The sequence below is a fragment of the Siniperca chuatsi genome, linkage group LG4 (assembly GCF_020085105.1).
Source record: "Siniperca chuatsi isolate FFG_IHB_CAS linkage group LG4, ASM2008510v1, whole genome shotgun sequence".
NCBI classification, from domain to species: Eukaryota; Metazoa; Chordata; class Actinopteri; order Centrarchiformes; family Sinipercidae; genus Siniperca; species Siniperca chuatsi.
The window spans coordinates 28,297,064-28,321,359 of record NC_058045.1 but is presented as its reverse complement, the minus strand read 5'-3'; the positions used below and the strand labels follow the sequence as shown (position 1 = coordinate 28,321,359).

The following is a 24,296-nucleotide window of genomic DNA, read 5'->3' as shown; positions in this document are numbered from 1 at the left end:
TAGCAAAGTTGTCAACTCGCCAGTTTTTGATCATAAGCCAAGTCAGCCAATTTCAACAGAGGTTTAGCGAGGCACGAGTTGTATTTATGACAGTGGTGTAAAGTGAATTGCACTCTGAAACTGTAGGGGCGCCAAGTTGCAAAAAAAACCCAGTTCTTGCATAATAGAGCTTTAATCTGGGTTTAATATGGGTTTACTGGTACCTCTGGGTTGGTTGGGTTTTCCAGTGTACAGAAATGGCAGAGGTATTTGGTGAAAAGCCAGTGGATTATGTCTTTGTCACTTAGTACCACTACTGGTTGGTTGGGTAGCTAGAGGAAACCAGTAGCAAATTGGGAAAACCAAACTGTGGAGAAAATATAGACAAGTAAGTTAAGTATTGTTTTTAAAGACAGGAAATTCTCCACTTTACATTAAATAAACATAATACACACATGAACTCATACATATACAAACATACATGTCACAGGTAGAACCCAATTATGCTAATCCAGCCATGAAACATTAATCCAACAGATGAAATTAGATCATGTGGAGTTTTTACAAAATGTCTGGTCAATCAGAGATTTTAGAACCAATCAGAGATCAATCACAGCGCTGTCGGCTGTGCTGTGTCTTTGTGGCCACGTCCCATGAAGTGCCATCAAAAGAGCAATCCTCAAGATTAAACAGCTCTTCTCTGCAGACATAAGACCTTGATTCCGTGAGTCATGTGATGCGAGTGTCTCTCAGGAAAGTGCTAATCCAGAGTTCAACACTGGGCATGAGGGTTTGTCTGGTTTTCTCAGGTCTAGGCTGCTTACTTCTCAATCCTCTTGGCAAACTGCCATGTCACTGGCTGTAATCTGCCCAGGTCAGATACAGCATTCTTGCTCCGAGTTTTTCCCCTGCCTCAACACTCAGCTCATAGCTGAGTCTGTCAGTGAGGCCTGTCAGTGCTCTTTGTAAACAAACTGCTACTCATCCAGACATCTTTAGATGTACAGGCTGTGGGACTTAAAATCAACTCAGCCGGGTGCCTTGAACTTTTGACCGCTGCCTCTTTGGGCAGGAAATGTGTGTGTGTGCCTGCGTGTGTGTGTGTGTTGGGATTGGTTCTTTGAAGAGTGAGTTCAGAGTCAAACTACGTCAATGCTGTTTGCAATTCTTGATTCAATTCGATACACATTCATTAGGCAGTTTATTGCCTGAGCCGCATTATGAAAGCAAGGCATCAACATGCGGGCATCCACATATTCAATGGCGCCCTGTATTCACCCATGTGCTGGTGGTTACACATGCCACATGAAAGGTCAACTCTGACTAGCCATGCACATCCATCTCTTCTTCTTTTATTTTATTATTGTTCAATTTGTGCATTTACAGACAAGGTGTTGCCACTCCAAAACAAACACAAGGTGTATATTGTACATCCATCACTGAGATTTCTGCCGCCACCCCAATACAATGGAGGTGGATGGAATTTTGTTTGTGGTGCTTACAGAACTGAAAAATGATATTTAAGAATTCCGCTCCAATGAAAACTGTGAAATCACAGTGAAATCTGTAGATTATCCAGAGTGAGTGTTAAAAAAGGCATTAAAAAATTCAAGGGGCATTGGTGGGGGCGTGTTGCTTCAGGTATAATCTCTATAAACAGATATCTTTAGGTTATAGAGGTAACCCCCGGTAAACCCCCCGGACATAATGTGGGGATTTGCAGAAATTCCATTCTCCTCCTCCATCCTATCTCAGAGACAGATATCTCAAAAGCTCAGCACATAAAACCAAAAACTAAAACGATCTTCATGGCTAGATATCATTTGGACTAAGTCAGAAAATATTGTATTTCTTTCTGTGAATTGGGTGAACTGATACTTTAACTTCCTATATGTTTTGAAAAACTATATTTGCACTAAATCTTTGCTTCATGAATATGTCATCTTAAGAAATGTTTCACACATTTTGATTTCTGAAGTAATAGAAAAGGTCTTATGCTTACCAATATACATCTGAAAATGAAAATGTCATTTTTGGACACGTGGAGGGAATTAAAATGATATGGCTCAGAGGGTTCAACACACAGAGATATGGGTTGTCCAAGAAAGCCAGCAAGCAGGTATGAGATCCATCCAAAAGATGGATCAGGGCTGGACCGTGTATGGGTTGGCTAGGATTTGCTGCCAGGCCCCAGTTGCTGTTGGTTTCGGTTTGAGGGAGCTTGTATTTCTTTCAGTTTTAATAGGCAGAACTTAAACCTGACCTCTGTGTGGAGGAGGAAAGGGCAAAGAGAATCTCCCTACAAGATTAAAGTCACGTTGTTATTTTCAAGCTAATAATGGGTAACACATTTTTTCTCTTCTCTGTTTGAAGGAATAAAAGAGCTAGACCAAGTGATTGTAGTGCTCTTCACCACACACATGTTCATCGGAGGATTCTTTGGGTTTATCCTGGACAACACCATTCCAGGTATGACAAAATACTTATTTTATCTAATTATCAAAGACCTATTATCAAACAAGCCATAGCATCACTATCAGCTAACCTTGTCTTTTCTTTTTCAGGCACTGAAAAAGAGCGGGGCATCAAGAGCTGGCAGGACAAGGTGCAAGGGGAAGGTAAAAACATGTGTGACCAGTCATGCTATGAAATCCCTTTCTGCAAGAGTGTTTTGAAGCGGTTTAGATGTTTCCAGTACCTGCCCTTCCTCCCTTCTTACAAGACCAACCAACAGGGGACATCCAAGTAACTTATAGTTGCTGATGCTGGCCCTATAAAACCAAACAGTCTTTGGTGAGCATTGAAAAAAGAAAGTAAAACGAGGAAATTGCATCAAAATGTACTTCTATTCTCACTTAAGCATTGTTGGCACAAAAGTGAACAAGACATTATGTTGTTTAATTTCCTCTACATTATTTTTGTTGATATAAAACCTCACTGTCTTAACCACTGAGCCACTTTGACGTCTTTCTGCTCCAGTTTCCTCCCACAGTTCAAAAACATGAATGTTTGTTCATTGGATAAAACAAAATCGAAACCCTAAAATGTTTAATCTTTAAAACAAATATAACTGGTTACTGTTTGCCTTGCCTTGCCTGGGTAGTGCACATGGCACCTTTATGCAGCCTGCAGTTGACTAGCTGTGGCTTTAACCTTCAGTGTGTGTCTGAAACCGCCATTCAGACTGGACTGCCACTGCAGACATAAGGGTGCTGATGTGGGACTGGTCTGGGCCTCTCTACAATGAGTAACATACAACTCTGAGGGAATAAAAAATATAACAATCCACAGTGACTGAGGTTCTGTTGACTAAATAATAAATACTCTAAATGTTATAACGTTAAGTTAAATTACTGTGTCCTTAAATATAGTAAAACACTTATTTAAACTTTTTATTGAATTTATAGAATAAAGTTGAGCTGCTGTGTCTCCTTACAGTTGGAATTCAACAAAATAAACCCCATTTCTAGGTTAATAAAACATTTGCAGAGCCTGAACAAGCAACGAGCAGCATGATACACTTAAGAAGAATCATCAGTCCGCATGAAGAGCTTGCAAAGACATTAATTACACACTCCTTTATTTGTGAAAGAGATTTTTGAAGAACATTTTGTCAGTTTAATTTTTTTTAACATCTCTTGGGTATGCAAAGCTTTCTGAGACTTTCTGCATGCACCAACTCTTTGCATTACCCATGTTTCAAAATGCCCCTCGTCTTTTTTGGACAACAGCCGAGTGACTTTGATGTAGAAATACATTTATGTAGGCTATGCTCAATAAACAAAGTCAGAAAAACACTGGTGTAAAGACTGAGTCAGTATGCAATTATGTGTGTCATGAAGCTGCTCTGAAGCCACTGTTCAGGTGTTACAAATGTGTTGTAACCCATAAATTTTCAGTAGGATCATTACTACCTCATCAAGAATAGTAACTTACAGAAACAGATAATTAATGTAAGGCTTTTTCATAAAAAAAAACATTATAATATGTCTTTAAAAGAGCTGTTTTTATTAACCTTATTAAGGTTACTGCTTTATATATTTCATTTTGTGTTTTGTCACTGTATAGAAGTAAATTTAAAATCTTTTAATATAATGCTTTTACATTTAAGAATATACTGTATATGTAATTTTACTAATTTTTGTAATACAATGTTGAATGACAATAAAAGATTGTTGTTAAATAGATTCTTAAGTTAAAGACTTTTATTATCTTTCTCAAACTTATTTCAACCTGAGATATTAGATTTAGATTAGATTTGGGTTGTTTTTATCTCCACAGGTTTCTAATTCAATTCACATGATTGTTTTGTTGAGTGAGTGAGTGAGTGTGTATGTGTGTGTGTGTGTGTGCGCATTCACTCTTTCATTTGAGAATGAAAACTACAAGCAAGTCACAAAAGCAGTGAAATCAACTACGGGGTGAAGGATGGTCAGTTGAACATTTCTCTTTAGGTATGAAATTGAGGGAATTTGTTCCCTTGCAAATATAATGAAAAAATGAAATACTTGGTACTCCATTGGGTTTGAATCTAAAAAAAATTGCGACCACTTGGGATGCTGTGAGAGTGAACCAAAATAGTAAAGTTGCGGGCCTGACAGCTTAACAGTGAGCTGAAACTCACTATAAAGCTCTATAATCTCCACTCTGAACTGCAGAGTAGATTTATTCTTTGTATGTTCATCACTACAAGCGATGCTTCTCACATCAGACATTGTCCTTTGATATGATGTTATTATTAAAATATAACATAATACAGAACAACAGAACTTTATGTGATGTGACTGTGTCTTTGTGCGGCTGAGTTCAAAGCAGTTTTGTAGATGGAAGTACTTTTGTAGCCTGGGGCAGCTGAGTAGCATGGTGGAGTGGGTGGAGTTGATTTCTCTCAACAACCATCATGTTCATCTCAGTTTACCTGAACTCCTACGTTATTGTATAGGTGAGCACATCTCCCTGCTTAGCACCCAACACACCCAGTGAAATCATTAATCTGCGAGATACACAGACAAATTGTGGTAATTATGTCATTATCATTTTAATAACATTATTACACTTGTTAAATCTGATGACGGATGTACTGTTGAAGCACCATGAATAAGTGCTGAGTGAATGAAGTGAGTGTGTAAACAGAAATATTTGTTTTTTCATCCCAGTCTGTAAATCACAATGATAAAACCAAGACTATTAATATTAGCATCACTCCAGACTGTAAATTGCTCTCTCATTCTTCTGTGTTCAACTTTTAAGCACAATAAGCTGATATTGATCAGATATCAGCATCCTGACACCTAAATGCCCTCACAGCTTGGGATCATTTTCTATAGTGGGTATAATTTCACTCTCATCCCAACAAGCTGCAGCATAGTTATCTTGGCGCAGGACCAGTTGGATATTCAGGCGTTTCTGTGTGGTTACTTGGTACCACCCTAGTTCAAATGACATTGTTCTGATTTCCACTTAAAATTTAACAAAATAAAAAGGTTTAAACACTCTAGAATTCACCCCAATTGTGGTGAAGAGAATGCTTTTGAAGACTTACATTAAGGCAAGACCCAACGCTGCTAAAGGAACAAACTATTGCACCACAGCTTTCTGAGGTCAGACAGCCTGCATATTATCTGAGGGGTCATCATACCATCAGTTACTGTGGATGGGTGTGAATGGGGGTAGGGTTTTGTTGCTTTTAATGATGATTGGCACAATTTAAGATCAATTATATCAAAGGTGGATTGTTATAAAAATTGATATTATATCAGAAGATACTTTAGGCTATGTCTACTCAATTGTCTACTTTCTCTCCTTTGGGCTGCTTCTGTCTGGTGAATGCTGGGGACTTGTGATAGCATGTTAAGAGCTAACAACAATAATTGCAAAGCATTTTCTATTTGAAAACAGGCTTTGAAGGATTCTTCTGTGGATGATTGAGAATTTTTTATTTTTAATGAGTAAGAAAATGTGACGTAACGTAACGTAGAAATTTGATTTTGAGCAGTGGCTACTTGCCGCACAGCATTTTATCCTGTTTTACAGTTCAGATAGTGGCTGAGGAAAAGGTTAACTGGGTTAACAGAAATGTTACGATTAGGCTTCTAGTAGTAAATGTTAATGTGAGGTTTAGGCAATGGAGCTAAGAGACCCTCACAGATTAAAGTATATAAGTATGTAATAAACAGGAGTCTATATGTGTGTGGGTTTGTACATGGATGCAAGAGTACGTCCACGTTTTGGCATTTCCAAATTCTTTTCTTCAAAAACAAGCTTTGAAGTTTGACTGATGTTTTGTCTTGCTCTTCATTTGTCACTGATAATGACAATCTTGAAATCTCTTCCTTTCTTGGGATTTGGGTCTGTAGTATATCCAACAGTACAGATTTGCCTCTCAGGTGCCTTTTCTCGTATAGATATTTTGGGTGATTAAAGGGTCTCTGCAGTCTTCCGTCTCCTGTTCAGGTACATCATTTTGTAACAAAGGTCATAGGTTTAATCCCCTGTGGTGTTTACTGTCTATCTGTAAGTGCCATGTGCCTTTATAGAATGAAGACAAACTTTGGAAGGAACAATGCAAAACATTGATATTTCCAGACTTTATGCTAAGCAAGTGTTTTGGAATAGCAGCAACTAAGAGTTTTTATTTGCAGAGTGGCTCATGTTAAGGAGTGTCACTTTGAAGCTTTATTGCGTTCTAAATTACATATAATTGAGTTTGCTGCCAAACATGTGCACTGGATTGTTATGTTCACTTACAATATGAAATGTACATGGAAGCGTACCATATGTGATAGCCATGTGGCTGGGACAAGTGCCAAGTTTAACATCAAGACCATCACCCGGTCATGGAACAGGCCAGTTGCACAGATTTGTATTTAATATGGTTGTCTAGCCTTGCAACTTGGTTGGCACACTTGTAACAGGATTACTATAATCAGGATTGAGTTGTATCGACAGATGTGTGTTCATTAAGTGAAGAGGCACCTTTAGCCACAATGTTCTGAACATGAGGTATTAGAGAAAGTCTGTCAGGGCTTTACGTGCCCTGGGTTTAATCATCTGCTGGAAACGTGACTTATCTTGGACGCGTGCCACCTCTGAGCTGAAGATTTTGGATTTATGGATGGATAAGTAAAAGGTGTCAACTACTAAACTAAGCCTGTCAACTCCAGGCATAGAATCTAATCAATACTAATTAAGAAAATCAGCTTAATTTGTTTCATTCAGTGCTATTAATAGTAACCATGACAAAAACTAATTTTAATTTTAGGAATACTCCCTACTCATTACAAGAAAAAGTAGAACATTTTAAATCCCAAATCTGTATAAACATTTATACAGTTATGCAGTTAGACTGCTAGATTTTGTTATAGAACTCAAAAGCACCCCAGATTTTAAATTTCTCTGCTGGTAGATGTTTTGAAACATAACACAGTTCACATTTGACTTTCAAAACAGATACAGTGAGCTGGGAGAGTAAAACAAATTCATCTCCAATTGTAACCAAGACCAACAGATCATGGATCAGACCAAAAAATGGTTCAGGTTTCCTCTTAAGCTACTTTAGAGAGCTTTACTCCAAGGTACACCATAATGAATTAGTTCAGAAGACTGTAATCTGTTATTTATTAATTGGGTCATGATGATACCGGAAAGTCTCCAAGTTGGTCAGTATCAAAAAGGTTATGGACCTTTTTGGGAAGCTGTGTTCACTTTCTGATTTACACTGGAAATGTATTAGCGCTCACTGTCCTGCACTTTGTCCTACTAATTTACTGAAATACTTTTAGAGCTGGCTGGTTTCACTCCCACCAAAGTTAAAGTATACTCAAGGTTATTTTGTGGTAAGTATACAACGAAGTGGACTACATTTGTGTTAGATTTAAACATACTAATTTGTATAATAAATCAGGTGTTTCCTAAATGTTATATTTATTTATTTATTTTACATATGCATTTTCAAGTAACTATACTTTCCAATATGTATATAATTGTGTATATTAAAAAGAATAACATGAAATATCTGTATGATGTGTGCATAGTCTGCTTTTGTTTTACAGCACTGTGTAACCAACCCTGACTCCTACAAATTACATTCATATGGAACTAGTTTGCATTGTCTAAAACCTTTATGGGGGAAATGTAATGAAATTCGGATTACGTTTACTGGCAACATTTTGTTCCAATGCAGGAAAGTAGCATGATTTTCTTAGAGCACAGGTCATAGGGAGAGGTCAGGGTCGATGTGTCATGCATCTGACTTTTTCAATACTTACCAATCTTTCCCTAACTTCATCCGAGTGTTTTAGTTTACTGACCTTAACCATTATAAAATTACACTGCCCTTACCTTGACAATGTTTCGATTACCTTAAAGTTCCACTAAATAATAATTTTGTTAGGTTGATAAAAAAAAAAAAGAATAGGTTTCCTTGAGAACATAAGAGTCAATGCTATTTAGTTGCAGGTGAACATTTATAGAAGTTTAACTTTACTGGAAACATGACCACATCCTGTAATTTTGCGATGGTTAAAATGCTGTCCCGAATGATAGTTAAATTAACGAGAACCATAGTGAATAAGTGTCACACTTTGACCCTTTTTGTTTTGCTGAGAGAACTTGTCTCAGATTTTTCCTTTTCCATATCACAGCAGTGTGTTACTTTGTTAACTAATTGTTGCTGGGCCTCGAAAACACCGACAGTGTATTTCAAAAGAAATGTCATCTTTGGTAATGTTCACCATCATAAAAGCAAACAGCACTATGGTTACACAGACACCTGGAGATAAACCATGCGAGAGAAACCCTGAGCTGATGCCAATGTGTAAGGAGTACAGGAAAGGAGTGACCTATTCTCAAGAACACTCTTTCCTTGATAAGAAATAACAAATTGTTGTTGCATGTTCAGTTTGTTATAGGTGATACTACTAAGCCAACCAGTATGATGTTGGATGAAAGAAAACATTAGCATGCCTCTGCGTTGCAGGGAGTGTATCCTCACAAGCAGATTACTGGAGAATTTCACAATAGCATTTCCAACCATGACACATGTGCAGATAAGATACCATCTTGTTTTTAGTGGTCAATTGTAGCTTTTTCTTCAAATTTTATTCTTAATATTACCTTACTACATATGGAGCAAATGGCATGTATTTTATTTTAAGAGCTGTATCCTTTGAAGGGTCTGTAGAAATAAATTACATAACATTTGTCAAGATCAAATTATAGGCTACATGATATACACACACAAATGTTTAAATATGCATAAGTGCATATATTTTAGATCAATTTGCTCTCACATTTCATAAAGAAAAAGGTCACCACGCACCCACCAGTTAGTGCACAGTCTAAGGACCCAAATGCAGAACACAAGGAAGCGGTATTTTGATGAGGTAGGGACAGTTTTTATTATATACTGCAAGCAAACACTGGTGGATCTGAGCTCTTCCAGAGCGAGTGAGTCCGGTGTAGTCCGCTGTAGCCAGTAGTGACAAGGACAACGACCCAACAATGAACAAACAAAAAGACCTGGACTAAATACACTAAGGTAGGTGAGACAACAAGACACAGGTGCAGTCAATCAAGGTGGGGCCAACACTCTAAACTGGAGGGAACGCAAACAAAGACAAGAAGTAAATTCACAAGACACACGAGGAGAGGAGAACGCTACAAAATAAAACAGGAAACAGGACAAAACCCCAAACTATGACACCAATAATCTTTCAGTAAATTGTCATTGGCCATCACACAGTGACACCAGGCAGTAATCCAATAATGTGTAGCCCATGAGACTTCTAAACATTTGTGCAATTGTCAGTGCATAATCACATCAACTGTACAAACCATTCAATGGTGCCATTTTGACAAAAGCATATTGTATGGCTAAAATTTGTTTAAACTCTCAGAACTGTATTTTAACTACTAGTCCAGACCCCAAACATGTCTTGCTGAGTTATATGAAATGTGACAATCAGATAATACATTAGCCACCTAGCATTTTCTGTTGGCCATCGGGAGGCCAGTTGCTGCTGCCAGTCTTTCCGGTTATTCTTAATTATGTTTTCTGGACAAAACATAATTAAGAATAACTAGTTTCATCATAAAAACCTTTTTTTTTTTTTTTTTTTGCAAAATATAAGGAAACTAAGACCTAAACTCATTAATAATTATAGCTGCTGCACAGTTGTGAGTCAAAAATTGACAAATGCAGTCCATCAGCAGAACATTCCAGACCAGACCAGTTATTAACCCTAAAAAATCATGCTTCTCTAATCCACACAGCACAATAGTTGAGGAGACATAAGCATGTTTATTCTGCAGCACCCAGGACTTGAAATACTAAGAGCAAGTAATGATCTTGCTGGGCTATCTGCCAAGCAAGAAACCAGCCTAGCTGACCAGCCCCTAATAGTAACAGTAGCAATTCCAAGAGGGTCCGACAGCCTAAATGCCCAGCCCTAATAATAATAATAATAATAATAATATCTTTATTTATATGTAAATTATCAAAACAAAGTAACAAAGGTCTTCACATAGCAAGCAAGAACACATAAAACATAAGTTAAAAACAAATAAAACACAGCAGTAATAGAATAAAAATATTAAACGAACCACAGTAAATAATCAGGGAGATGTGTTCAAACCTGTTAAAAACTCTGGTTAAAAGCCTGGCAGCTGAGTTTTGTCCTGTCTGTATTCTAGAGTTTTTCTGTTTAGGCATGTAAAAAGGCTGTTACAGTTATCCAGGCGTTAAAACACTGATGTTCACGGTTTTCACTGGTTTTAAAAGGTGTATTTGAGGCAGTAAACGCTTGACAGAAGCGAGGAACAAAGAGTGAGTTTAGGGGGCAGGAGCGAATCAGTGTGGTGGGTTTGGGGTCAGGAGAAAGGACTGGAACCTGGAAGAGCAGTGCATTGTGATCAGAGATGGCAAAATCAATCAAGTTCCCATCGTCCACACAGAAACCATGGGAGAGCACAAGGTCAAGCATGTGCCTTTTGTCATGGCTGGGCTGCTAAAAGTTTGATAAAATCAGAAGTAAACAAGGAGGAAGAAGGGCAACAAACATGGATATTAAAATCACCAAGAATAAGAACTCTGTTGTATTGTAGCATAATGACTGATAGAAGGGCTGAAAAATCCTAAAGAAAACCAATGATAAAATCCTGGCAGATGAAAGACTTATTGGCAAGGGACCTTACATTGAGTAAACAGAATTGTGCTGATTCAACAGCGGGGATGGAAGAAGTGGTCTTAACTGTGATTGTTTCTATGTGGACTGCAAGTAGCTTTTGCTATCACACACTGAATTTCAGTAATCCTAACAGGAATAAATAAATTAGTGAGAGAAACAGAAATAAATACATTTTAGAAAGTTATAAATCAGTTTTTCTGCTCCTTACCCATTATATTTAAAAAAGGTCCCACTCTGTCCAGAAGGAATCAAAATGACTAATAAAACCAAGACCAATGGCAGTAGTACAATTTTGCATCCACAGGTGTAGACTAAAAAGACAGCTAAAATGTTCAGAGGTCTTGATCGTAGTAGGAGTGGGACTGGACAGGACACACCTCCTACCCAGTCTTTCAAATGTGGAGGCCAGAGACTCAAGTTCATAATGCAGTTTAATGGACTGCCCGGACATGACGTCATTTGTGCCGGCGTGCACTATCATAGTGTGAAAAGAGGGGTGGATGTCAAGGAGAGCTGGAGCTAGTTCAATAAAATCAGCTGTCTTGCCTCCTGAGAGACAGTAAGTGATTGGACTGGGAAGTTTTACGAATCTGATGATAGAGTCTCCAACAATTAAAAGGTTGCTCAGTATTTTTGATATTAAAGGAAATTTTGAAATACGTCGGTAATTTCCAAGAACCATGTGATCAAGCCCTGGCTTTTTTAGGAGTGGCTGAACACTAGCAGATTTGAAGTAGTCTGGGATGCAGCCCAGGGATAGAGAGCTGTTAAAAATGTATAGCAACCAGGGCCCAACCATTTCACTTGCATTAATTAAAAGCTTTGTTATGAAGGTATTATTGGAGCAAAACAACTAAGCACCTGTGACAGTGGAATTTGTAGTTGTAGAAAATAGTCACACATGTGTATAAGTAAATTTGAAGTCACAAAGAAAAATACTTCAGGAGTTGCAAACTTGTAGAATCTTTTTTCTCTCAAACACAACAGTTACACCTTCTCACATTCTTCTTTGCAGGTGCACAAATTCTATGCTACAAACCACATTAAGAAACTGACTGCGGCTTAGTGGTAGAGCGGGTCATCAACCAATTGGAAGGTTGGCGGTTCGATCCCGGCTTCCCTCAGTCCACATGTCGAAGTGTCCTTGGGCAAGACACTGAACCCCATATTGCTCCCTAGGTCTGTGCCTTTGGTGTGTCAGTGTGCGTGTGTGAATGATTGTGTGAATTGTGCTGATGAGCAGTCCTGCCATCAGTGTGTGAATGCGATATGTATTAGTCAGAAGACTAGAAAGGCGCTATACAAATACAGTCCATTTACTATTGGTAGGTAGGCCAGCTAAACATTTTCTTTACTTCAAAGTATTACAGATAAGCGACTCGTCCACGCGAAACAGGTGGGGCCGGAAGCTTGGTGATATAGTGACTACTTGCATGGCTCCTTAGTTAACTGCTGTAGCTGGTGAGCTAACCACTAACTCACTATCCAGCCCAGCCAGCCTAGTGCTGGTCAGTCACAATAGCTCCCGGACATTTTCTCTGTTCCTTTTATTTCCCCCACTGACATTTTGTTCACCATTTCTTTCAATAAAAGGTTATTTGAGCGAGATAAAACAAAACAAACAACTGGTCAATGAAGCTTTAAGGTTGACCATAACAATCTGAGTAGTTAAAAGAAGCAGCTGAAGATAGGAACATTTTATTGTAGAGTAATACAATGTGACTTAGATATCAAATGAAGTTGTTAAGCATCATCTGTGGAAAAAACAAGCCTGAACTGAAAATCAACCCAGAACAAACTAATATTTGGTGTGAGCAATGGCATACCAGATTTGTTACAAAGAAATAAGACAGACACAAACTCTGGAGTAGATAATAAAAAGAAAATATAAAGGATATTTATTGTAAGGGAATTGGAAAGTAAGTGAGCTGAGAGACAGCTGGCAATGGCAGAGGGCAGAAAGCAGAGGGCGGTGAACAATGGCTGGGGAGACCGAACCTGGGTGGATGAGTGAATGGCAAAGCTTGCTGGAGATGGCTGGTTGAGAGCAGGCAGGCAGGTAGAGTGTGGACCTGAAGCGCAAGGAAAAACACAAAGAATCATACAAGGAAAAATTACAAGGAAATACTGAATCACAATCTCATAAGAGAGGCCTTACGCACACACTACCACAGTAGCTGACATAAGGAAAGTTAAATGGGGAAAGTTTTGCTAAATCCAATAGTGTTTTACTCTGAACCCATGGGAAAAGCAGAAGGAAGGGGTGTTCATCAGAAGTCAGTCATAATAGGTGATGACTAACGTCTGATGAAAACCCCTTCCTTTTGGACCGAGGTGTAAAATATGCATAGCATTTTTACACAATATTTTAATCCCAGAGGCCTAAACACTAATTAATCAATTAACTGACAGTTAATTAATAGCCATGTAAAACGGTGTGAATTCAACATAACTCTGAATTAGGCATCAATGAGCACAATATTTCCTAAAAGGAAGTTTGATTATAATATGTGATCATATCTAATGGTATGATCTCTGCAGGTCATGACAACCCATTAGGAAAAAATAAACACATTACTGGTCTCTCTGTAATGTGTCACAAACCTGTTTGAAGTAAAGTTATCACTACTAATCTTCAGATTAGTTTTTTCAGCTTTTACACAATGGAACATTGTCAGATATGGGAAGTCACTTCAGGTTTGCTTTTTACTGTGTGCATGTGTGGCAAGTTTAGAAAACATCTGTGTACTAATATACTTTTGGTAGACATGAAAATAGAAAATCATGCAATTTTGCATTACTTTGCCCTTGGAGTAATGGAAAGTATATGCCAGCAGATTGACCTCACTTGGAGTTAGATTCACAGCCTGAATTACTATGCCAGACCGACCCTGAACTGAGTGTGAGTAAAAGTGTATAAAGTGAAACAAACAGTGTCCCTTTGCAAGCTAGAAAGAAGGCAGAAGCTGTCTGCTTTACAATTTTAGCCATTGAACGGAAGATATTAAGGTTGCCTGTTGTTTCTCCCTTTTCATCCTTTAAGCATCACAATTTCCATTTTTTAAATGCACTTGCAGCTAAAACCTTAACATTTTAGTGACATCCAAAGGACTAATAAGTATACCTGAGTAACTATAATTTGTCGTGTAACAACAGTGACCAGGTATGTACAGTGGTGTCAAAAAGTGTTTGCCCCCTTCCTGATTTCTTATTTTTTTTTGCATGTTTGTCACACTTAAATGTTTCAGATCATCAAACTTATTTAAATATTAGTAAAAGATAACATAAGTAAACACAAAATGCAGTTTTTAAATGAAGGTTGTTATTATTAAGGGAAAACAAAATCCAAACCTACATGGCCCTGTGTGAAAAAGTGATTGCCCCCTAAACCGAATAACTGGTTGGGCCACCCTTAGCAGCAACAACTGCAATCAAGCGTTTGCGATAACTTGCAATGAGTCTTTTACAGCGCTGTGGAGGAATTTTGGCCCACTCATCTTTGCAAAATTGTTGTAATTCAGCCACATTGGAGGGTTTTCGAGCATGAACTGCCTTTTTAAAGGTCATGCCACAGCATCTCAATAGGATTCAGGTCAGGACTTTGACTAGGCCACTCCAAAGTCGTCATTTTGTTCTTCTTCAGCCATTCAGAGGTGGACTTGCTGGTGTGTTTTGGATCATTGTCCTGCTGCAGAACCCAAGTTCGCTTGAGCTTGAGGTCACGAACGAGGTCACTTCAGGAGTTTTTGGTAAACAGAAATGCGGTGTTACTTTTACGCCAAATGTAATGGGACACACACCTTCCAAAAAGTTCAGCTTTTGTCTCGTCAGTCCACAGAATATTTTACCAAAAGTCTTGGGGATCATCAAGATGTTTTCTGGCAAAAATGAGACAAGCCTTAATGTTCTTTTTGCTCAGCAGTGGTTTTCGCCTTGGAACTCTGCCGTGCAGGCCACTTTTGCCCAGTCTCTTTCTGATGGTGGAGTCATGAATACTGACCTTAACTGAGGCAAGTGAAGCCTGCATTTCTTTGGATGTTGTTGTGGGGTCTTTTGTGACCTCTTGGATGAGTCGTCGCTGCACTCTTGGGGTAATTTTGGTAGGCCGGCCACTCCTGGGAGGGTTCACCACACTTCCATGTTTTCGCCATTTGTGGATAATGGATCTCACTGTGGTTCGCTGGAGTCCCAAAGCTTTAGAAATGGCTTTATAACTTTTTCAAGACTGATAGATCTCAATTACTTTCTTTCTCATTTGATCCTGAATTTCTTTTGATCTCGGCATGATGTCTAGCTTTTGAAGATCTTTTGGTCTACTTCACTTTGTCAGGCAAGTCCTATTTAAGTGATTTCTTGATTGAGAACAGATGTGGCAGGAATCAGGCCTGGGTGTGTTTACATGTGTTATCTTTGACTAATATTTAAATTTGTTTGATGATCTGAAACATTTAAGTGTGACAAACATGCAAAAAAACAAGGAATGATGAGGAAGGGGGCAAACACTTTTTCACACCACTGTATAGTGACAATAAAACATTCTTTAATAAAGTACATCTGCAGTTAAGTAGCTCCCTAAAAAGCACAGTGTGGTTGGCAGAAATGACCAGCACTCTTGCAACACACACATCAATCTAGTGGCTTGCTGTATAATTATTTGACAATAATTTGACCAAGAACCAGTGCCCAGGCCCAGTGCGAACATGATGTACGAGGCCCTGATTATTGACATGTGCACACCAATCACAGTACAACACTCATACGGCAGCTAGTTCCAGTTCCAAGGCATAGCATAGTTTCATATGAATGCAGTTTGAAGTGCTATGACAAAACATTAAAAAACTAAAGGCAAATATGACAGTGACAGTATATAAACTAATAGAATGAGGGTGTGTACCTATTTTTTTTTTCAACCAAGCCCCTGTTTACTTTACATGTAGTCATTTGATTACACAAAAGTATTGATTAATGGAACTCTGTCACAAAGAGTACGTTTTTAACTATGCAAATGGTTTTACTTGTTTTAATTTAAATATTTTATATTGCTTTCGGAGGTACAACTTCTACAAGCTACAAGGCTTTTGCTACTTTCCATAGATTTGACTTGTAAACACTGCCTGCCAGTACCAGGACGCACAAAGGAGACGTTCTTCTTGTGAATGCTGCTATACAGCTTTGAGGTTTTCCAGAACAGAGTGAGAAGAATGACCAAGAGGGGAATTCATGGAAAAAGTATTGATGCAGACAGCTGAAAAACAAATGCGCTGTATTTTTATTACTGCAGTGACTGACTTTGTGGGCACACTGTGACTTTAAATCAAATCACTCAAATCAGGAAATTGTTTTATGTAATCAATAAAAGACAATAATGTATTATGTGGGAAAACACTCAAACTAACAAGATCCACCCCTGAGAATTAAACTTTAAAATCAAGACCAAATGTTATTGTGAGGAAGTTGTAATTAATGTCAGGCAAAACAAATCTATATGCAATCCCACCTATGCCTTTAACAGCAAATGCCTAAAACCTGTAGCACTTCTACAGGTTCTATTTAATGCTTTTTTGACATTTAATGCAGGGTCACGAGATAAGAATTTGGAAAATGTATTTCACTGTGTCTTTAAAGGATGTGTGTTGCTCTAAATTTCCCTGTTCAGTGAGTTACTGGAAATTCATACAGCTTATATATTTATATAAACTCCTCACCCTCAGGTCAACAGAAAAAGCTTAAGACTCATGTGGCAGTGATTATGGTACATAGTGGGGAATGGCAACAAGTAATTGGAAAGAAAATGAGGAAGATAGAAAAAAATGATATAGCCTTGTTTTATTTTGCATATTAGAATGAGTAACTAAGTATGAATCTAATTTGTAGGCATCTCACGTACACTGTCAGCCCATGCATACTATAGATGTAATGTTGTAGTTGGTTACTGAGAAAGCTCCCATTGCAGAAAATAAGACATGGTATTTTGAGCATCTGGTTTGACCATTCAGGGATTTTGGAGGATACTGATGATATCTGATATCCAAAACTTCCTTTTACATGGAAATCCAATGATAACAAAAGAAACTTGAAACAGATATTCACATTCAGCCATTTTCTTTGATTTTCAACTATCATGAACATCAGATCATTTACAGCAGTGACAGCAGACACAAGGATTGCGGGTTTCTAGTTTGTTTGTACATTTAAGGCAGTCTAAACCTGAACAAATCACTTATAAAATACAACAAGAAAAACACCTTTCGCAGTTTCATTACAGACAGCAGACAACAAAAGATGTTGATATGGGACAAATCTGCCGCAGCAAGCCCACAGCAGAGCGCATCCATTATAATCAACTGAAGCTGCTACACTGATTACTTAAGCCACATGTACCAGTGCTGGCATTCCACTGTTCATCTCTATTTTTACACAGCTGGCCTATTGTTTTTTTCTACGCATGGCTACAGAACAGGTAAAGACTACATAGAACTGTGTAAAAAAACGAGTACAATCTGTTTAAAAATTATGGAAATAATATAATGCAGCAGAGCAACCTTGTGGGTGTTTTTACATTTTACATTAAAATAAATCAATGTGTATCCATGATCCTGTAGTAAAACGATCCAGTTAATGAATTCAGTACCAGTTAATATAGCCTACACTTCCAAACCCTGCATAACCAACTGCATTATCACTTGGCAAAACTCAATATGCACGCAGTAAAGCTGGCATGCAACCACACGCTACTAAGATGGAGCCTGTGTATCAGGTAAAAAATAAAAAATTAAAATAAAAACCTGCTCCGCCCCACCTATGGGAATCAAAATGTGATGACAGTTGTGGTGTTTTTTGCTTTTGTTGCCAGCCACTGTCGTTAAATTATCAAATCTGATCAAACCAGACCCACACAGTCCTGGTGAAGCAGTTTAGCTATGTATTAAACTCCTTAAACAATACATTTGGATGATTTTATACAACTTTTAACTTTTATTGTTGCTTATTTAGTCATGAATATTTAAGGTTAAAAAGAAATACTTAAGATTTGATACCAAGTTTTCAGGGGCTTTAAGGCAATAGTATGCATCAAAGAAAGTGCTAGTCGGATAGCCAAACAGAAATCTGTAACTTTTGTGATTTATTGTGTCTTCGTACCTCTCTCATATGACAGCCAGCTTTTCACCATGTCTTCAAGTGCGGCCATTTGGAACACCTATAAATACTTTTGCCTTTAGACATGGTCGGACAAACTAGTTTTGAGCAAACTGTGACTCTTTTTAATAAGGAAAAAATGTTAATAATAATAAAAGAAAAAAGGAGAAACCTTAGGAAGAGCAACAGAGGAGGGATCCCTCTTTATAAGGAGTAGACAGAAGTAGCAGTAATAAAATAAACATATGAAGAAACAGAATGACATTATGTAAATGAAGTACAAACATATATAATATTAAGTAAATATTAAGTGTAATAAGTGAAATACTTTCAAGAAGAACAAGAACTGCTAACACCTAGACCACAAAACATTCCCCTGTGCCATGAAGACTTGCCAAGAGGACATACAACATATACACAAGAAGAATACATTAGAGGCAAAACTCAAGAATAATTCACACAAAGGAAAAGGAGACAAGAGACGCTAAGACAGAGGGAGGCAGTTAATTCCAGACAACGATATGAGAACAGTTAGGAGCAATATAATGAAACAGTCGAGTTTGTTTCATTAAAAATAAAATTGACATAATGTTTGTAGAAAATATAACACTATGAAAGGTTTATGATACTGCATATACTGCATAACACATGTGAACATAAAACCCACAGCGCTTTCCCCAGTCTGAAGGTAAAAGCTGTTCAGTTTTTAACTTTTACTCAGGTACCATGTTTCTTTAAGAACCCATTATGGATTTATTGTACCTCACTGCCCCACATCTGTTACTTGACAATTACTGCTGTTTCAGTTCAGAAAGATGTATGTGTCTTGTACCTCTATTTAGCATTGATGATGCCATGAGACGTCGAAATATCGGCTTCATGCGGTTTTAGGAAGGCTAAGCAAGTGAGTGACCTTGTTGCTTGACAATCTTTTTAATAAGGAAAAACATTAACAATAATAAACGTTTGTGTATGCAAACCACCGCTGCTGGATTGGACAGGACTCTTAATTTTGCTTGATTGAAGCCTACACACATTTCGGTTTGTGGGGATAGGATGGGCTTTGAATTACCAGTAGGCTAGCTAGTACATGTTACATACTTTGATTCTGTTATAAATACTGTGGATTGTAATTTTACTGCTAGTTTATGATGAACCTCAGCAATATGTTTTCTGTAAATAATTTACAGTAAGTTAACCACACACACACACACACGGCAGATATATTCATTTAAGTTCATTCACTGAAGTTGACAAAGCACATTTACTGGACAGAATGAATACAGTAGATTGTATTGCCTGTAATTCATGCTGTAACCTGGATACTGTGAATTTGATTGCCTGGAGTAAAGTTTAAATCTGAATCCTACCCCCTTGTGTTTTTACTGACAACCCGGTGTGAGTGTGACCGTACCTACGTGCCATACAGTCCTTCACCTACTTTACATGCAGCATACACTTCAATACAGGGTAAAATTATTTTTGGTTTTCATTTGGTGTTAAGTACAATACTCCAGTGTGCTTTTTACTATCATGGCAATTGCAATATACAATTTTACTAGTTTCACAATACTTTGATTTGTATGATGCCTCTGGAGGCAATAAAAACACAGCAAAGCAGCAAGATCAATCAGTTTTAAGGTCGGATTATCTAGTTTAGAGATATGGTCCAATAAAAACTGTTTTGTTATCTCAATGGTTAGCCCACAATCTGCTGTGGTGCCAGAACAGCATCTGGGGAATTAAGGAGCGCAGACATGATATTTGCACACTACCAGTAGGCTAGCTAGTACATGTTACATACTTTGATTCTGTTATAAATACTGTGGATTGTAATTTATAGTTGATTTCTTTGTTGTAGAACCTCAGAAATGTTTACATAATTAACAGGAAGTTTATTTCTTTGTTTTGTTGTAGACCACACTCACATACATTTGTAGATATATTTAAGTTCATTCACTGAAGTTGACAAAGCACATTTACTGGACAGAGTGAATATATTGGATTGCCTGCAATTCATGCTGTAACTTGGACTGCCTGGCAGGGCCAGCACCACAGCATAAGGAACTGATGGGCAATCAACTTTGACGGGGGCATTTTGTTCACCTCACATAGCTTTTATTAAGTGTATAAATAACATTATCATGTTTCATGAAAGAAATAAACTGTGACAGAGAGGCGCACATACATACTGTCACTTATGCGTACAGGTGAGCACACACTCACACACTGAAACCCTGAAAGGCAAGCGAGAATTTTATTTTCTGGTGATCAATTTTCTAAGTCTGATCAAAACAGTTTTCTCTCCTGTGTTTCTGACTTAACAGGTGACATTTTTTTCCCCAGGATAATTTTTAAGTTTAAGTTCCTTTTAAAAAAGTATTACATCTGTGAAACAGGCAGAATTTATTTTTTCATCTGTGAAAGCCCTGAAAGGCAAGTAAGATTTTTTTTATTTTTCAAAGTTATTATTTTTTTATATCTTAAAGTGAAATTTTTTTCCAGGGTCATTTTTGTAAGTGTTTGTTGTTGTAATACCCATTTTGGCCACAAGAGGCTGAACTGCACTACCAGGCTGACATCATACAGTCTCTAATGACCCCCGCTAGAAGCATTCATGCTTTGTTCCAGGTGAGTTTTAATTTCTCTATGCACTTTAAGCACAAGGTACACACAGTATATTGTGTGTTAGCAAGTTATGTAACATTACTGTCATGTCTTTCTTTTGGCTAGAAATGTATTTTAATCGTTAGCGTTAACAGCCGAAAAAACTCTATAAACTCATATGTAAAACATAAAACTCAAATACCGTCACATACGATAGTGAATTAACAGTGTTATGAGTCAGTGTTTAATTCAGTGTACATCTGATCCACCAACCAGCACTTATTTTTGTGAGAAATCATTGTTCTTGCAACAGTTTGGCTGTCATTCCCACTTTGTTTTGTTCTCTGACTAAAATAGTGCAGCTAACCAATGGAGGCTGGTAGCGAGTTGAGCCAACAAAATCCCAAATGTACGGAAATACAGTTCATTTTTATGGGTTATATTGATGCAGAATTGACAAGACTGTCGATGCCCTTTATCTTGTGTTTCTAGTAAGTTATGTGTGTGTGTGTGGGGGGGGGTTAGTTAACGGACACATAAGGAATTGTTAATGTCATGTTTCTTAAGTGGAGTTTGGCAGAGAGCACATGGAGCTTTAGTTTAATTCAAACTGCTAATATGTATATTTTTTAATGTTTTGTCACCACTACAGAAACTAGGTAACTGCTAAAGTTGTTCCTTGTTGCTATTTTTAACAGCAGCTTTATTGGTCATGATTGAAGGCTCTATATTGCATAGATGGCACTTTCAGGTGTTAATTAAATGAAAATGTTACTGCCATACGTCCCCTTGCCTGTGTCATTAATCTTGCACCCCCACTTTTTAACTATAACTATGTGCCCTTCACCCGCTAAGATTTTTTTTTTTAATTACCCTTATAAGTGGGACATTTGATGATTTAATGAAAGCTATACACAACAGAATAAGCACTTTGGATACATTTTGATTTTGGCAATTTAAGTTCATATGGGTATTATTCATATTTATGGTATAGAATCGGATGCTGTTTATTGAATATTGCAAGTATAGTGTGATGCTTATTTTTAATCAGTCCATCAGTTGACAATTGGACCATAAACAATTAGTTTGCAAACCTTTTCATGTCAAGGACCCCCAAATTGATAACAAGCCATGGACTACCCATTTAATAAGATTTTTGTCCCAGGGACCCCTATCTGACAGGACAGTTAGATATGATTTAGTAAGAATTCCCGGCAGACATTCCCTAACTGTCTATACTGAAGGTGGGGAGATAACCGTGGAGAGAGTGAAACCTCTGATCAGAAATCATTCTTAGACATTGTGTTAACTTCTAGTTCTAGACTGAAGTCCAACATTTGACTTGTGGGTCCAACACAGCCATGTTGATGAAAGAGGAGGCCATGTAAGGTCACTAAGCTTTGTTTATTTATTTATTTAATGAATAAAATACTTAAGTAACAGCAGCTATGGCTTGTTTCACAGAGGGCAGAATGAGACCTACACACTGGAGAGAAATTTAAATCTGATCAGCTGTGCATAGGTAAGGTGTTATAACCCAAGCTATTCAAGCATATTGGAGCAGTGAGCTAAACTTGATTTTGTTGGCAGATGAAAGTGCTTAGAGAGAAAATGAGAATGTGTTGTTAGTCTTACCTCATGAATACTTTTATTTACCTATATTTTTGGTGGATATAATCTGACATTTAGACAACATGATTAATTTCCATCTATGCAATCTCTTGTAGACAAGAGATTACATAATTAAATCTAAGTCTGTTTTATGACAATTTGGTTCCAGAGTGCCTATGATTTTGAAAACACTGTAGGTAGTTGGTGCTTTACATTCCTAACACCCCATGACTTAACACAGGCATGTTTTCAGTATACAAGAGTTAATTTTTATCTGAAATGCCTGTTGCTCAACCTAATTTTCATGGTCAAATAATTTGTCATATAAAAGATGTTTGTCATTACAAACCTGTTTCATTTGCAGCACATAAATCTCTTTTTTGCTGTTTCCCATCTTGCAGTGTTTCTCACTTCCCTTAAATGGCCCTAGTTTCATTCCTTTTTGAAAAATGATATATTGCATTTTGTTTTATTAATGTTAAATGTTGCCGAATTAAAAATGTTGCTGAATGTTACACTGAACAGCTTGTGTAATATGATCAACTAATAAACATGTATAATAGCACATATTTTGTCTGTTTTTATTAGACTAATTATATACAGTGGTGTGAAAGTGTTTGCCCCCTTCCTGATTTCTTATTTTTTTCCATGTTTGTCAGACTTAAATGTTTCAGATCATCAAACAAATTTAAATATTAGTCAAGATAACACAAGTAAACACAAAATGCAGTTTTTAAATGAAGGTTGTTATTATTAAGGGAAAACAAAATCCAAACCTACATGGCCCTGTGTGAAATAGCGATTGCCCCCTAAACCTAATAACTGGTTGGGCCACCCTTAGCAGCAACAACTGCAATCAAGCATTTGCCATAATTTGCAATGAGTCTTTTACAGCACTGTGGAGGAATTTTGGCCCACTCATCTTTGCAGAATTGTTGTAATTCAGCTACATTGGAGGGTTTTCGAGCAGGAACTGCCTTTTTAAGGTCATGCCACAGCATCTCAATAGGATTCAGTACTTGGACTAGATGTAATGGGACGTCAGTCCACAGAGTATTTTCCCAAAGGTCTTAGGGATCAAGATGTTTTCTGGCAAAACTGAGACAAGCCTTAGTGTTCTTTTTGCTCAGCAGTGGTTTTCGTCTTGCAACTCTGCCGTGAAGGCCATTTTTGCCCAGTCTCTTTCTGATGGTGGAGTCATGAATACTGACCTTAACTGAGGCAAGTGAAGCCTGCAGTTCTTTGGATGTTGTTGTGGGGTCTTTTGTGACCTCTTCGATGAGTTGTCGCTGCGCTCTTGGGGTAATTTTGGTCGGCCGGCCACTCCTGGGAGGGTTCACCACAGTTCCATGTTTTCGACATTTGTGGAAAATGGCTCTCACTGTGGTTCGCTGGAGTCCCAAAGCTTTAGAAATGGCTATATAACCTTTTCCAGACTGATAGATCTCAATTACTTTCTTTTTCATTTGTTCCTGAATTTCTTTGGATCTCGGCATGATGTCTAGCTTTCTGTCTTTTGGTCTACGTCACTTTGTCAGGCAAGTCCTATTTAAGTGATTTCTTGATTGAGAACATGTGTGGCAGTAATCAGGCCTGGGTGTGGCTAGAGAAATTGAACTCAGGTGTGATAAATCACAGTTATGTTTTAACAGGTGGGGCAATCACTTTTTCACACAGGGCCATGTAGGTTTGGATTTTGTTTTCCCTTAATAATAACAGCCTTCATTTAAAAACTGCATTTTGTGTTTACATGTGTTATCTTTGACTAATATTTAA

The 24,296-nt window shown here is 37.6% G+C and overlaps 1 protein-coding gene across 1 annotated transcript in view; it reads left to right on the top strand.

The window, feature by feature from the left end:
* Positions 1-4,166, top strand: part of si:dkey-106n21.1 (solute carrier family 23 member 2) — a 43,290-nt gene extending 39,124 nt beyond the window's left edge. Inside the window, exons 11-12 of the mRNA XM_044194275.1 lie at positions 2,353-2,448; positions 2,544-4,166. Of these exons, the coding sequence (XP_044050210.1) occupies positions 2,353-2,448; positions 2,544-2,728 (281 nt within the window). The 3' untranslated portion in view covers positions 2,729-4,166. The remainder of the gene's footprint in view (positions 1-2,352; positions 2,449-2,543) is intronic.
* The last annotated feature ends 20,130 nt before the right edge of the window (positions 4,167-24,296 follow it).